General features: G+C 42.1%; 1 protein-coding gene across 7 annotated transcripts in view; it reads left to right on the top strand.

The window, feature by feature from the left end:
* Positions 1-17,567, top strand: part of LOC132398302 (ubiquitin carboxyl-terminal hydrolase 15-like) — a 132,043-nt gene that overhangs the window by 18,249 nt on the left and 96,227 nt on the right. For 5 of the 7 annotated variants that reach the window (XM_059977521.1, XM_059977522.1, XM_059977525.1 and 2 more), the window contains 2 exons: positions 4,912-5,038; positions 11,348-11,493. In XM_059977521.1, coding sequence (XP_059833504.1) covers positions 4,912-5,038; positions 11,348-11,493 — 273 coding nt within the window. The remainder of the gene's footprint in view (positions 1-4,911; positions 5,039-11,347; positions 11,494-17,567) is intronic. The other 2 variants (XR_009513608.1, XR_009513607.1) reach the window with 1 other exon arrangement.

Below are 17,567 nucleotides of genomic sequence, written 5' to 3' on the forward strand. Positions count from 1 at the left end.
CTATTCCATGTAAATATTGTCTTCTGATCACAAAACATTTCTGTGCAATGATGCTAGCCTGCTATTATGCTTTTTGACATGATTTCCTTTCTACTGAATTACTTGAAAATGGAAATAAGCTTGCAAATGGAAAGCTGCTTACATGTAAAGGCATCTTTATGGCCAGTTACTCTTTAACGTTGAAATGCATTTAATAGATGCTAGTCTTTAATGAACTTACTAACGTCTTGGGATCCATGTCCATAGCCCCTCAAAGTTGGTAGGGTGATTAAGAAGGCATATGGTGTGTTGGCCTTCAGTAATTGAAGGATTGAGTTGGAGCCATGAGGTAATATTACAACTCTACAGAACATTAAATTGTACTTTGTAACTGGTAGACCACACTTGAAGTATTGTGTTTAGTTCCAGTTGCCTCATCATAGGAAGCTTTAGAGAGGGTTCCAGAATTTATCAGAATACTACCTGGATTAGATAGCATGTCTTTTGAGGAAAGGTTGCACAAGCTAGGGCTTTTCCGATTGGAGCAGATGCTGAGAGGTTACTTGTTAGAGGTGTATAAGGTAGTAAGAGGTATACGTAGAGTAGGCAGCGAATGACTTTTTCCAGAGTGGAACTAACTAATATGAGGTGTTGTGGTGACCCATTTCCTGGCACATCCGAACCGGCTCACAATTAGATAGCCTACAGGGGTTTGCGAGCACAGAGCTTTGGAGCCTCTGCGCCACGGGGGGCAGGTTGAGGGAGGCTTAAAAGTGAGGCTGAAGATTTTGAATAAAGTTTTTTCCTTCGACTGCAGTTACCGACTCCGTGTCGTAATTTTAGCGCTGCATGTAGCACACCGCTACAGTGTATTGTTTTAAGGTGATTGGAGGAAAGTATAGGAAGTAGCTTTTTTTTTTACACAGAATGGTGGGTGCATCAAATGTACTAAGGGGATGGTGATAAAGGTGGATACCATAGGGACATTGAAGAGATTCGTAGGCACATAGATAATAGAAGAATGGAGGGCTTACAGCACTGTGCAAAAGTCTTAGACCACTAGATTTTTATATATATTTTGTCTTAGGTATTTTTTGTCTTCTGCAGTAGTGTGTCAATAGAGAAGAGCAAATTTTAAGATTTCTAAACATGCATTTTCCAAAAAAATTCAGTATTACAGAGAAATTTTTGTTAAAGAAAGTAACATATTGAGTAATAGACCACTTTTCAAATTTAAAACTTGGTTACAGCCCAGTGCATGATTAAACAAAGATAACAAGCAGGTGCTAATGATCAATGGCATAGTAAGTTGAATGAACTAAAGTGATTAATTAAAACAGAAGCGAATGTAGAGGAACTGGGTGAAGGACAACCGAACTAAAACATGGGCAAGAGGCCAATGTGACAGTTTAACCTCCAAATCATCGAGTCTTGCACTCTGGCAAGAGTGAGCATAACAACACGCACAAGGTGGTCATCTTGTGTCAGCAAGGAATTGTCCCTCCCAAGCACCATGGGTGGGAGTTCCAAGATGCGCTGTCCAAGCTCTTCTGAAGAAACATAAAGAATCTGGCAAGTTTGAGGACCAGAAATGCAGTGGTCGGCCAAGGAAACTGTGCAGCGGATGAGAGAACATCAAACTGGTGTCCCTATTAACTCGGAAGAAGCCCAGCACTGCTATCAGCTCGAAACTCTCAGAAACCACTGGAACCCCAGTACACCCCTCTACAGTCCGGCGAAGTCTTGTCAGAAGTGGTCTTCATGGAAGAGTTGCTGCCAAAAATCTAGTCCTCCAAATTGGAAACATAGCTGAGAGACTCATCTTTGCACAAAAGCACAAGGACTGGGGTGCTGAACAATGGCAGCAAGTGCTATGAAGTGAGAAGTCAAATTTTGAAATTTTTGGCCCAAACAGGAGGCAGCTTGTCCAAAGAAGAGGTGAAGAGCGCTACATGGATAAATGTCTGCAACCAACAGTGAGGCATGGCGGAGGTTCCCTGCAGGCTTAGGGTTGCATTTCTGTAAATGGAGTTGGTGATCTGGTCAGAATTAATGGAATCATCATTGCTGAGTACAAGCAGATTCTTATCCATCACATAATACTAGAGCATCTGATTGGTCCCTAGTTCATTCTGCAGCAGGACATTGACCTCAGTCACACGACCAAGGTTATAAAGAACTAACCGGTGAAAAGAAGAATGAAAGAGTTTTGCAACAGGTGGTATGGTTTCCATAGAACCCTGATCTCAGCATCATCAGAACTGTTTGGGATTACCCAGAGAGACAAAAGCATGCGAGACAGCCAAAGTCTGCAGAAGAATTGTGGCAAGTGAAAGTGAAAATTTGGCAATTTGCCACATTTTCTTAAATCAGCTGATTTTCTAATAAAACTGCATGGCAGTGTATCAATGAAATATGACGCAGTTTTAAAAGCAAAGGGTGGCCACACTGAATATTGACTTGATATGATGCTTTTTTTTTACTGTTTACTGCTCTTTGTAATTTTTTTTGGTGTTTAGAGACTTTTCATTATTTTTGAAAGCATCTTTGCTTTTCAATTTTTTTTTCCTCATCCCTATGACTTTTTGCTCAGTTCTGTATTTGAGAGGGAAGAGTTAGTTTGATCTTAAAGTAGGTTAAAAGATCAGCACATCTTCATGGGCCAAAAGGCCTTTACTGTGCTGTGTGCTGTTCTATGTTCTAAGGGTGAGATAAATAGCAAGTTGGTAATGATGCTGTAAGTGGTTGATGTGTAGTCACTCAACACCATTATTTGGGTGCAAAGTATTGGCCTGAATAACGCCCAGGATGTGTCTTGAATTGGGTAAGAATGTTATCACTTTCAAAACGGATAATTTGATTTATGCAGGTGCTCTTTACATCCAGTATACTGTTTCCACTTTAAAAGGGAAGATGATTGCAGGAAAGCCCACTTGACTGACTACATAAATCTTCCCATGCAATATTAAAGCAAATAATAAATGGAGTAAAATTGTTTCTTCTGTACAAAAAAGCTGTAATGGTGGTATTCACTTACTATAAAACATGTACAGTGCCTTGATAAAGTATTCAGCCCCCACAACTATTTTCACATTTTTACTATCTCATTTTCTAAATTAAAAATATATTGAAGTAGGATTTTTGAGCTAATCTGCAAAACATTGTGTATCATGTCAAATCATATGAAAATTTCCAAAACCCATCAACAACTAACTAAAAATTAAAAACCAAAATTGTGAGGCTGAAAAAAAGCATTAATTCCCTTTGTAACTATGTTAACTTCCCTCAGGTGCAATACTATATATTACCTTACCGACTCACCCAATTTGTTGATGTAAAAGATTGGAGTATTATTGGTTTTCAATGAATTCATACAAATAAATACCTCCACTATTTGTAAGGTCCAACAGTATGGTAGATTTTCAACAGACTAAACCAAAATGAAAACGAAAGAACATTCAGGACAAGTCATGGTAATGGTAATAGAGAAGCACAGATTTAGGGAAGATTACAAGACCATCTTAAAGTCATTGAACATACCTTGGAGCTGAAAAAGTGAAAAAAATATGAAAGCACCATCACACTGCCTAGATCAGGCTATCCTTTAAACTAAGTCACTGAAGAAGGACGGCACTTGTAAGAAAGGCTGCTGTGATGGCGACAGTCAGACTTGAGTGAGCTGCAGCAGTCAACTGAAGATGAAGTTCGTGGCTCCACAATCTCTTAAGGTCTTGCTCAAAAAGTGTATTTATGGAAGAGTGGCAAGGAAGAAGCCCTTGCTTTCAAAAAAGCTAATCTTTGTCCATCAAGACTTTACAAAACATCACTTAGAAGATGCTGTGAAGATGTGGAAGAAGGTCTTGTGATTGGATGAGACTAAAGTGCAACTTTTTGACCTCAACAGTTAGTGATCCAATACTGTGTAACACCATCCCTACCTTGACCCAATTTTACATCTCTGGCAAGACCTCAAGGTTGCTGTCCATCACTACTCCTCAACTAACCTGACACAGCTCGAGCAGATCTTGCAAAGAGGAATGGGTAAATCTTGCTCCATCACAAGGTGATAGGGATTTTTCCAAAAAGACTACAATATCTGCAAGAGGTGCAATATAGATGCAAAATTTGCAAGAGGTGCTTCAACTAAGTACTGAGCAAAGGGGGATGAATACTTTTCAACTACTGACATTTCATGTGTATTTTTAGTTTTCCACTCATTACAATGTTCCTTGTTTTTTGGATTCTTACTGTGGGGGCGGGGGAAAGAGCATGTGATTTACAAATTAAAAACTCTCAGTTAAATTGATCAAAATCCCTGATTGTATACTTGATTGCCTAATTTCAAATTTCCCACGTCACCACACCAACCCTTTTGCCTGTACCATACTTCAGTCAATTTCACTTGCTTTTCATTTGTCGTTTCTTTTTCTTTATTATTCAAGGGTGAGGTGATCATCAAGTGGGTTAGAGGTTTATTTAACCTAACTACTTGTGATTTGGCACTGCACAGGTTCCAATTCCAGATTTGTGTGAACAAAGGGTTGAGAGCTGAATACTTTTCCAAAGCACTGTAACTGTTGGTACGTAGAATTAGGAGTGCGCTGGAGTTTGGGACTGAACGTAAGGAACACAAACAAGTTTGAAATTTAATTTGTTTCACACTACTTCAAACTTGTTAATGAGTTCCTTTTTAAAAGAAAAAGTCTCGGTATTCTGCACAGAAATGGAGTAAACGTATGAAGACTGACTTTTCATGCTCTTCTACTGATCATTGCTTCAGAGTGCAGCAGTTGTAATTTACTACATGAGGCAATTATAAGAGTTCAGGTTAATGAACATTAATCTGGTGTTAGCGCTACAGTATTTCAAAGAAACTTGAATGGAATGTTATTTCTATGGCTTGATTGCAGATATATTGATTTATCTTTTCAGGTAGTGGAACAGGGTATGTTTGTGAAGCACTGCAAGGTGGAGGTGTATCTGACTGAACTGAAATTATGTGAAAATGGAAATATGAACAGTGTGATAACAAGGCGATTTAGCAAAGCCGACATCATAGGTATGTGATTAGTCTCAAGTGTTTAATTTTTCTTTTTGCTGCTCTACTTTGCTTCCTTTTGCTGAAGACATTGTTTTCTCTTGGATGCAACTTAAAAACTACTAAATGGTTTATGGTACTGAAGCATGTGAAAATCTTTGTTTTACATGCCATCCATGCAGCTCATTCCATTACACCTGTGCAGTGTGGTAGTATAGCACAAAGCAATGACGAATGCAGAACAACAGTGTTACAGTGGAAGTGCAGTGCAGGTAAAACTGCAAGGTGCAAGGCTATAATGAAATAGATTATGAGATCAAGAGTAATGTAGCAGGATTGAAGCAGATCTCGACCCTGGGATATATACTTCCAGGCTTTTGTATTTTCAGCCCAATTGGATGGGAGAGAAGAGAGAATGTCCAGGCTGGGTGGAGTCTTTGATTATGATAGCTGTCCTATCGAGAAGTGCAGGCAGAGTCCATGGAGTGTAGGCTAGTTTCCGTTATGTGCAGGGCTATATCCACAGATCTAAGCAGGTTTTCATGCAGTCTATATGGTTGGACCAGAATAGGCTGTTGGATATGTCCACTCCTGGGATATTCTTGTTCCTGGCACCATTGATGTAAACAAGGGTGTGTGTGCATCGACCACCCCCCATTTCCTGAGTTAATGGCCAGCTGTTTTGCTTTGCTGAGATTGACAGAAGGTTGTTATCACAGCACCATGCCACTAGGCGAGCTCCTTTGACTCATAACTTGAGAGTTGATCCACTACCTTGGTGTCATCTGCAAGCTGAAAGATGGGGTTCAAGCAGGATCTGGCCATGTAGTCCTGTGCAAATGGGCAGAACAGACACAGCTTACTAGAAACTTGGAACAGAATCATTTTGTATGGGTCACTTCACTCAGTAAAGGAAGCTGGATGGACTCTACAGTTTTAAAAAAATGTCACAGCTGCTGGGATAATCATCCAGAGGCACATGTTCAAATCCCACTCTGCTAACTGGGGATTTAAATTCTGTTAACAATGTGGGTATGGAGTAGAAATAATATCTGTAATAGTATGCATGAAGCTGCCAATTTGTTATTAAAATCTTGTCTGAAATACTGTTTTGGCAAGTAAATCTGCCATGTTTGTATTATGTGGTCTAGGTGTGACGAATAATAGTTGTGCATAATCGGAGTGATATTTTTATGGAAATTATTTTTAAAAGACATTTCTTAGAAGTTCTTTAAGGCAAAAACTCACCGTCTGGATGGCAATTATAAAATACTAAATTTATTTGCGTCTACTGTGTGTGGCAGACAGATCTCACTAATTTTGTATCTTCATCGATGCTGCATGACTTGCTAAATTTTCTAATGTTTTTTTACTAATCGAAATCATTCATCAGAACTGTCACTTACTTATCAACCTTTAATAATAGGGTAGAACCATAGAACGTTACAGCACAGAATCAGGCCTTTTGGCCCTTCTTGGCTGTGCCGAACCATTTTTCTGCCTAGTCCGACTGACCTGCACCTGGGCCATATCCCTCCAAACCCCTTTCAACCATATACCTGTCCAAGTTTTTCTTAAATGTCAAAAGTGAGCCACATTCACCACTTCATCTGGCAGCTCATTCCACACTCCCACCACTCTCTGCATGAAGAAACCCCACTTAATGTTCCCTTTAAACTTTTCCCCCTTCACCCTTAACCCATGACCTCTGGGGTTTTTTTTCTCCCCTGGCCTCAGTGGAAAAAGCCTGCTTGCATTTACTCTATCTATACCCATCATAATTTTATACCTCTATCAAATCACCCCTCATTCTCCTACGCTCCAGGGAATAAAGTCCTAACCTATTCAACCTTTCTCTGTAACTCAGTTTCTCAAGTCCCGGCCACATCCTTGTAAACCTTCTCTGCACTCTTTCAACCTTATTAATATCCTTCCTGTAATTAGGTGCCCGAAACTGCACACAATACTCCAAATTCGGTCTCACCAATGTCTTATACAACCTCACCATTACATTCCAACTCTTGTACTCAATACTTTGATTTATAAAGGCCAATGTACCAAAAGCTTTCTTTACAACCCTATCTACTTGTGAAGCCACTTTTAGAGAATTATGTATCTGTACTCCCAGATCCCTCCTTTCTACTGCACTCCTCAGTGTCCTACCATTTACCTTGTCTGTTCTACCTTGGTTTGACCTTCCAAAGTGCAATACCTCACACTTGTCTGCATTAAACTCCATCTGCCATTTTTCAGCCCATTCCTCCAACTGGTCCAAATCCCTCTGCAAGCTTTGAAAACCTTCCTCACTGTCCACTACACCTCCAATCTTTGTATCATCAGCAAATTTGCTGATCCAATTTGCCACATTATCATCCAGATCATTGATATAGTTGACAAATAACAATGGACCCAGCACTGATCCCTGTGGCATACCACTAGTCACAGGCCTCCACTCAGAGAAACAATCCTCCACTACCACTCTCTGGCTTCTTCCATTGAGCCAATGTCTAATCCAATTTACTACCTCTCCATGTATATCTAGCAACTGAATCTTCCTAACTAACCTCCCATGTGGGACCTTGTCAAGGTCCTTACTGAAGTCCATGTATACAACATCCACTGCCTTCCCTTCATCCACTTTCCTGGTAACTTCCTCGAAAAACTCTTAATAGATTGGTTAAACATGACCTACCATGCACAAAGCCACGCTGACTTTTTCTAATAAGTCCCTTCTATCCAAATATTTGTAGATCCTATCTCTTAGTATTCCTTCTAATAATTTACCTACTACCGATGTCAAACTTATTGGCCTATAATTTCCCAGTTTACTTTTTGAGCCTTTTATAAACAACGGAACTACATGAGCTATCCTCCAATCCTCCGGCACCTAACACATGATATCTACATTTTAAGTATTTCTGCCAGGGCCCCTGCAATTTCAACACTAGTCTCCTTCAAGGTTCGAGGGAATACCCTGTCAGGTTCTAGGGATTTATCTACTCTGATTTGCCTCAAGACATCAAGCACCCCCTCCTCTTTATTCTGTATAAGTTCCATGACCTCCCTACATGTTTGCCTTGTTTCCATAGACTCCATTCCAGTTTCCTTACTAAATACAAATGCAAAAAACCCATTTAATATCCCTCCCATTTCTTTTGGTTCCATACATAGCCGACCACCCTGATCTTCAAGAGGACCATTTTTGTCCCTTACTATCCCTTTGCTCTTAACATCCCTGTAGAAGCTCTTAGAATTATCCTTCACCCTGACTGCCAAAGCTACCTCCTGTCTTCTTTTAGCCCTCCTGATTTCTTTCTTAAGTATTTTCTTACTCTTTTTATACTCCTCAAGCATCTTATTTCCTCCCTGTTGCCAATACATCTCTCTCTTCTTTATCAGAGTTCCAATATCCCTTGAGAACCAAGGTTCCTTATTCTTGTTCATTTTGCCTTTAACCCTGACAGAAACATACAAACTCTGCACTCTCAAAATTTCTCCTTTGAAGGCCTCCACTTACCAATCACATCCTTGCCAGAGAACAACCTGTTCCAATCTACGCTTTTTAGATCCTTTCTCATTTCTTCAAATTTGGCCTTTTTCCAGTTTAGAACTTCAACCCGAGGACCAGATCTATCTTTATCCATGATCAAGTTGAAACTAATGATGTTATGATCACTGGAACCAAAGTGTTCCCCTACACACATTTCCGTCACCTGCCCTAACTCATTTCCTAATAGATCTAATATTGCATCCTCCCTAGTTGGTGCATCTGTATATTGATTTAGAAAACTTTCCTGAACACATTTCACAAACTCTAACCCATCTAGACCTTTAACAGTATGGGAGTCCCAATCAATGTGTGGAAAATTAAAATCCCCTACAATCACAACTTTCTGACTCCTGCAGTTGTCTGTTATTTCTCTGCAGATTTGTTCCTCCAATTCTTGCTGACTATTGGGTGGTCTATAATACAACCCTATTAATGCGGTCATATCTTTTCTGTTTCTCAGCCCCACCCATATGGCCTCAGTAGACAACCCCTCTAATCTGTCCTGCTGAAGCAGTGCTGTAATATTTTCCCTGACTAGCAAAGCTATCCCCCCCCAACCTTCATCCCTCTGCCTCTATCACATCTGAAACATTGGAACCCTGGAACATTAAGCTAATGCCTATGATGTCATAATTCCACGTGTCAATCTAGGCCTTCAGCTCTTCTGCCTTTCCCACAATACTCATATATATATATATATATACACACCTCAGAAGATTATTACCACCACACACAACGTTACTATTTGTGACTTTGCATGAACTACTAATATCATTTATTTTTACCCCCATTCCACTATCTGCTCTAGCACTCTGGTTCCCATCCCCCTGTAAATCTAGTTTAAACCCTCCTCAATAACACTAGCAAACCTCCCTGCAAGTATATTGGTCCCCTTGTAGTTCAGGTGTAACCCATCTCTCTTGTACAGGTCCCACCTGCTCTAGAAGAGGTCCCAATGATCTAGAAATCTGAAACCCTGCCCCCTACACCAGTTTCTTAGCCACGTGTTCAACTGCCAGAGCATCCTACTCTTACCCTCACTGGCACGTGGCACAGGCAGCAGTCCGGAGATTACTACCCTCGAGGTCCTGTTTTTCAACTTCCTACCAAACTCTCTGTACTCACTTTTCAGGACCTCCTGACTCTTTCTACCTATGTCATTGGTACCAGTTGTGTACCACGACATCTGGCTGATCACCCTCCCACTTCAGAATGCTGTGCACGCGATCAGAGACATCCCTGACCCTGGCACCCGGGAGGCAACAAACCATCCGGGAGTCTCTGTCATGACCACAGAATCTTCTGTCTGTACCTCTCACCATGGAGTCCCCTATCACTACCGCTCTCCTCTTCTTCCCCCCTCCCTTCTGCACTGCAGAACCAGACTCAGTGCCAGAGATCCGGCTGCCGCAGCTTGTCCCAGGTAAGCCATTCCCTCCCCCCCCCCCCCCCCCCCCCACACAACTGTATCCAAATCAGTATACCTGTTTTGGAGGGGAATGGCCACAGGGGAACCCTGCACTACCTGCCCTTTCCTCTTCCCTCGCCTGACGGTAACCCAATTACCTGTACCCTGTTCCTTAGGTGTAACTACCTCCTGGAAGCTACTATCTATAAACTGCTCAGTCTCCCAAATGATCCAGAGGTCATCCAGCTCCTGCTCCATTCCCTAACGCAGTCTGTTAGGAGCTGCAGCTGGTTGCACTTCTTGCAGGTATCGTTGTCAGGGAGACCAGAGGTCTCCCTGACTTCCCACATCCTGCAAGAGGAGCATTCCAACATCTTGCCTGGCATTTTCTCTAGTCTGAACAAAAAAAAGAAGAAAACAGAAACTTACCGGAACCTATTCTCGCCTCTGCCTGTTTCTTGCCAAAGCCTGATTGAGCCAACGCCGTCCCACTCAGACTCAGGGTGCATTAATTTTAAATCTTAGTTACCCAAGATGTAGGCTAACAGTCTAGGTGCAGGGTTACTGCCATGTGGGTGTCATTTGTGAATTATGAACATTTAAAGTTTTGTTCCTTCCAAGTGGTTTTCAGTTCTGGATTGAAAGTGCACATTGTATCCAGGATCACAGATTGAGGGAGCCTTAAACATCAAATATTCAGAGGCTAATAACCAGTGGTAGGGGGTGGTAGACAGGATAAGCTCCTACTACCTATTAAATCCTCCCAGTGGTGTGTGTCTCAAGTAGTCTTTGACAACCAAGTCCAGCTCCTGGCCTTCACATGTGGCTTAGCTACTAAGCCTAGCGGAACTGTGTCTACTGACAAGAGAGTGGGCAACAGTGGGTTACTGATGCCTTAAAACCAGTTGCTTCAGTCTGGTGGGGCTCAGCAACCATAGTTGGCAGCTCATCTAGGGGAAGGAAAACTAATCTCAAACTACCACTGCCTTGCGGCTATATCCACTCATGGGAAAGGTTTCTGGACTAAAGCCCGAGGAAAAGTCCAGAGCCGGAGTCTATGTTGAGTTTAACACTGAGTAGCAACTCCTGTGACACTGCTGGTAGCAATCTGTATCAGTGTCTGCTATTCCTCAGTGTGCATGGACAACATCTTACTTTCTATTATCATACTGCCCTGGTTTGCATGTCACATAGACAGCTGGGACGCAACATCCATGGTCGACCCCAAACAAATGTGGGGAGCCTCAAATAATGAGAAAACACAGTTCACACCACTGAATAAGTAAACTGATTACTTTTGTCAAACGCTTGAGAGTCTTGCAGTAATTCCTGGGAAGAAATTACTAATGAATGATTCTGCTTTAAATTTCAGATACAATTGAAAAGGAGATGCGAAAATTGTTTAGTATCCCAGATGAAAAGGAAATAAGATTGTGGAATAAGTACATGAGCAACACATTTGAACCCCTGAATAAGCCTGATAGCACAATACAAGATGCAGGACTATATCAAGGGCAGGTATAGTAGTTTAAAATATGGTGTTTTACAATTAAGAATGAAAAGACTTGTTTGATTCCTAAAACCAATGACAGTTTCTGATCCCAAATGTCATAGTGGATTTTAACAACTTCAAAAGAAATGAGTAACAGGAAGGAAAATAGACTTGAGGCAGAACCTTATTGGACTAGATGAGCTTATTCATTTTTGATTTTGCATGGTCTCTTCAACAGTAGAAATATCAAAGACACTTTCTGAATTTACTGTATGTAAGCTTAATTTCTTGATGTTATGATTTTTGATTTTGCTTGTATCCAGTTCCTAATTTTCTCAGCCGCTAGATGGTGCCATGGAGTCACTCAGATTTTAACAAAACAAACTAGGTATTGCCATGCTGCAATATAAATTTACCTAAAGTAGTTGTTCTCAGCATCTTTAATACCATTTAAGATCATTCTTTAAAAATCTAAAGCCTTCAATACAAAACGCTGAGCTGTAAAGTATTGAAACTATGCCTACCAATTTATCTAACATAAGCTCTCCAAGTCACATGTGCATTCAATGTCCTTAATTTTGGATTATAAATCAGGTGCCACAGTAGCACAGCAGTTAGCATGATGCTATTACAGATCAGGGCGTTGGAGTTTGAAGTTAATTCTGATATCTTCTGTAAGGAGTTTGTTCGTCCTCCCTGTGGAATGCATTGGTTTCCTTTGCATGCTCTGGTTTCCTCCCACAGTTCAAAGACGTACCGGTTAGTAGGTTAATTGGTCATTGTAAATTGTCCCATCATTAGGGTAGTGTAAAATTGGGGTTTTCTAGGCAGCGCAGCTCAAAGGGATAGAGGGACTTGTTCCCCACTGTGTCTCATTAAATAATCAAACAAACAAGGTTAAAGTGGCAAGTTGCACCTCTCTCTTTCAGTTTAACTAATCCTTTCAGTCTATGCAAAATCTATATTTCTCCATTCTCAACACATTCACATGCCTATCTGAGATCCTCCTAAGTGCCTCTTGTCATATTTGTCTCTGGTGGAGAAATGTCTCTACCAAAAGAGCTATAAGACACTCCTTCCCTCCACTAGCCTGCAGGTCACTCTTGGACAAAGTGTAGCACCTAGTTAGCACCCCTCTTCCCCAATCAGGGCAATTTAAAGACATGGGAGCAGCTGCTGGATGGTTGTATGAGCAGCTGATGCATATCACAAGTCCTGGTTATGCAACCACTGACGCCAGACAGACAATCTCTGAAGAGTATTGATAATAGCAGGGGTCATCTGTCTTGTAAAGACATTGTCTAGAGAAATACAATGGCAGACCATTTCTGTAGAAAAATTTGCCAGAAACAGTCATGTTCATGGATATGGATAGACCCATCATCTCCCACATCATACGACATGGCACATGATGATGAGTGCCATTGGCAGTACATTTCAGGTACCCACTACTTGCTGTGTATAAATGGATAAATAAAAAAATAATTCCCTGCACATACCCTCTGAATTGCCCCCGTCACCTTAAATGCATGTGCTCTGGTTCATTTTGACCCTGGGAGGGAAAAAAAAAAGATAGTGGCTGTCTATCTGTGCCTCTCATAGTCTTATAAACTTGTAGGACATGGGAGGAAACTGAATCATCCAGAGGCAATCTGCATTCTCACAGGGAGAATATAGAGACTGAACACAGACAACATCAGAGATCAAGTTCAGGCTTGGCTCTTTGAAGTTTAGAAACATAGAAAATAGGTGCAGGAGTAGGCCATTCAGTATGATCCTGGCTGATCATCCTACTCAGAACCCTGTACCTGCTTTCTCTCCATACCCCCTGATCCCTTTAGCCACAAGGGCCATGTCTAACGTCCTCTTAAATATAACCAATGAACCGGCCTCAACTGTTTCCTGTGGCAGAGCATTCCACAGATTCTCCACTCCCTGTGTGAAAAAGTTTTTCCTCACCTCAGTCCTAAAAGGCTTCTCCTTTATCCTTAAACTGTGACCCCTCGTTCTGGAGTTCCCCAACATCGGAAACAATCTTCCTGCATCCAGCCTGTCCAATCCCTTTAGAATTTTATACGTTTCAATAAGATACCCCCTCAGTCTTCTAAATTTCAGTGAGTATAAGCCTAGTCGATCCAGTCTTTCTTCATATGAAAGTCCTGCCATCCCAGGAATCAATCTGGTGAACCTTCTCTGTACAAGAATGTCTTTCTTTAGATTAGGGGACCAAAACTGCACAAAATATTCTCCCTGCTCCTGTACTCAAATCCTTTTGCTATGAATGCCAACATACCATTTGCCTTTTTCACTGCCTGCTGTACCTACCTGCCCACCTTCAATGACTGGTGCACAGTGACACCCAGGTCCCTTTGCAACTCCCCTTTTCCTAATTGGCCACTGTTCAGATAATAATCTGTTTTCCTGTTCTTGCAACCAAAGTGGATAACCTCACATTTTATCCACATTAAATTGCATCTGCCATGAATTTGCCCATTCACCTAACTCATCCTGCATCCTGTTGGCATCCTCCTCACAGCTAACACCGCCGCCCAGCTTCGTGTCATCCGCTAACTTGGAGATGCTGCATTTAATTTCCTCGTCTAATTCATTAATATATATTGTAAACAACTGGGGTCCCAGCACTGAGCCTTGCGGTACCCCACTAGTCACTGCCTGCCATTCTGAAAAGGTCCCGTTTACTCCCACTCTTTGCTTCCTGTCTGCCAACCAATTCTCTATCCACATCAATACCATACCCCCAATACCGTGTGCTTTAAGTTTGCACACTAATCTCCTGTGTGGGAGATTGCTCCTTGTCAAAAGCCTTTTGAAAATCTAAATATACCACATCCACTGGTTCTCCCCTATCCACTCTACTCGTTACATCCTCAAAAAATTCTATAAGATTCGTCAGACATGATTTTCCTTTCACAAATCCATGCTGACTTTGTCCGATGATTTCACCTCTTTCCAAGTGTGCTGTTATCACATCTTTGATAACTGACTCTAGCATTTTCCCCACCACCAATGTCAGACTAATCAGTCTATAATTCCCCGGTTTCTCTCTCCCTCCTTTTTTAGAAAGTGGGGTTGTATTAGCCACCCTCCAATCCTCAGGAACTAATCCAGAATCTAAGGAGTTTTGAATAATTATCACTAATGCATCCACTATTTCTTGGGCTGCTTCCTTAAGCACTCTGGGCTGCAGACCATCTGGCCCTGGGGATTTATCTGCCTTTAATCCCTTTAATTTACCTAATACCACTTCCCTACTAACATGTATTTCCCCCAGTTCCTCCATCTCATTAGACCCTCGGTCCTTTACTATTTCTGGAAGATTATTTATGTCATCCTTAGTGAAGACAGAACCAAAGTAGTTCAATTGGTTCTGCCATGTCTTTGTTCCCTATGATCAATTCACCTGTTTCTGATGGTAAAGGACCTACATTTGTCTTGACCAATCTTTTTCTTTTCACATATCTATAAAAGCTTTTACAGTCAGTTTTTATGTTCCCTGCCAGCTTTCTCTCATAATCTTTTTTCCCTTTCCTAATTAAGCCTTTTGTCCACCTCTGCTGGTCTCTGAATTTCTCCCAGTCCTCAGGTGTGCTGCTTTTGTTTGCTAATTTATATGTTTCTTCTTTGGACTTGATACTATCCCTAATTTCCCTTGTCAGCCACGGGTGCAATACCTTCCCTGGTTTATTCTTTTGCCAAACTGGGATGAACAATTGTTGTAGTTCATCCATGCGATCTTTAAATGCTTGCCATTGCATATCCACCATCAACCCTTTAAGTATCATTTGCCAGTCTATCATAGCTAATTCACGTCTCATACCTTCAAAGTTACCCTTCTTTAAGTTCAGAACCTTTGTTTCTGAATTAACTATGTCACTCTCCATCTTAATGAAGAATTGCGCCATATTATGGTCACTCTTACCCAAGGGGCCTAGCACGACAAGATTGCTAACTAACCCTTCCTCATTGCTGAATACCCAATCTAGAATGGCCTGCTCTCTAGTTGGTTCCTCGACATGTTAGTTCAGAAAACCATCCCGCATACATTCCAAGAAATCCTCTTCCTCAGCACCCTTACCAATTTGGTTCACCCAATCTATATGTAGATTGAAGTCACCCATTATAATTACTGTTCCTTTATTGCACGCATTTCTAATTTCCTGTTTAATGCTATCCCCAACCTCACTCCTACTGTTAGGTGGCCTGTGCACAACTCCCACCAGCGTTTTCTGCCCCTTAGTGTTATGCAGCTCTACCCGTTCACGGACCACAAACCGTTGACCTTCACATTCACGAAGGTGTCCGCTCCCTAGTCAGCTCACCAGCAGCGACATCTGTCCTGCATCTCCGAATACACGACGGACATCCAGTATGCCTTGGGAAAGGACAATGTCGTGGAGGATGCACTCTCCAGACCTGCTGTCCAGGCCCTGTCCCGGGGGGTGAACTATGCAGCACTGGAAAATGCGCAGCAGGCAGGCAGACGAGATGCCCAGCTACAGGACCGCAGTCTCAGGTTTGCAGCTGCAGGACTTTCTCGTAAGCCCAGGTGATAGGACCCTCCTGTGCGACGTGGCTACCGGCCGACCTCGCCCCATCGTCCCGGCAGCGAGTTTTCAACTCCATACACGGTTTGGCGCACCCATCTATCAGGACAACCGTCCAGCTGGTCTCCAGCAAGTTCGTGTGGCACGGACTTTGCAAGCAGGTCAATGAATGGGCCAGAACGTGCGCGCAGTGCAAAACAGCCAAGGTGCAGCGGCACACTAAAGCCCCGCCGCAGCAGCTCGAACCCACCCACTGGAGTTTCGACCACATTCATGTGGATATCGTGGGCCCCCTACCAGTGTCCTGAGGAGCGTGGTACCTCCTAACTATGGTAGACCGGTTCACGAGGTGGCCAGAGGCGGTCCCGCTCACTGACACATCTGCCGATTCCTGTGCCCGAGCACTGATTGCAACCTGGGTAGCACGTTTCGGGGTACCAGCTGTCGTGGTTTCTCGTGCCCCACAAACGACCAGGAGATGCAGAAGATTCTTTAAGAAATATTAAACTTTAATTTGCAAATCAAAGCTGAGACAGTCATTGAGCTAGTCTCCGATTGCCCACCGATCCTTGTACATAGCATTTTTATAGCAATCTCCTGGTTTAGTTGTATTAGCATATCCAATCGGTCTATAGTTGCGTATCACAGCCACTATTGTTTCTACCTATTGACTTAATCATGTTCTAAATCTACATCTCTTAGCTACCTCTCATTAACACACCATTGTCTTCTAGATTCTTAAGATTTCATTCTCCTACTAAATTGGATACATGCATAGCAAATAGCAAACTCAGACTACATAATCTACATCAAAGCTGACTACATAGTTTTGGTTACACAGCAAACAATGCAACTTTTATACTCCAATATATCCCCCCTTCTCTCATACAGAGGAAGAAGACTAAGAGTCCGCGCACAAAAGCCCCCTGCGCCAAGACCTCGAAGTATTCTCTCCCTGTTACCCTGGGCCGCTGAGCCAAAAACCTGTCCCTTTGTTCCTGAGACAGGGAAAAAAACTCAGAAGCCCTTACAATCTACTCCCACACTGTTGTTTTGCTCTTGTTCATCCTGCAGGTGTTGTAGGCTGTAACGATACATTTTCGGTGTTTCTTTCTCCACTAAGCTTGCTTCAGTAATTGCCACGAGCATCGGAAATTGTTTGGTTGCAACACGCACTACAAGAGATTTGAGACAAGGGAGATAACAGCACAGCACAAGCACACAGCTCAACAATACAATACTGACAGTTATTGCCATTTTAGTCAGCCATGCTCCCCATTTTAGTCAGCCATGCTCCCCATCCTCCAAGTCTACTTTCTAACCCAGGGGTGGGCAAACTTTTTGACTTGAGGGCCATTCTAAAATTTGACAGGAGCAGATGGATGGGCATATGCCAAATCGGTATAGATGTCTACTTTCTCACCTTCCATTATTTCACACGCAGCTGTCAGGGCTTTGATTTCCGCTAGTTGGGCAGAACACGGTTGGGGACAGGACTCCATCCTAATAATCTTATAGCTCAACTGATCCTGCTG

The sequence above is a fragment of the Hypanus sabinus genome, chromosome 8, assembly GCF_030144855.1.
Source record: "Hypanus sabinus isolate sHypSab1 chromosome 8, sHypSab1.hap1, whole genome shotgun sequence".
NCBI classification, from domain to species: Eukaryota; Metazoa; Chordata; class Chondrichthyes; order Myliobatiformes; family Dasyatidae; genus Hypanus; species Hypanus sabinus.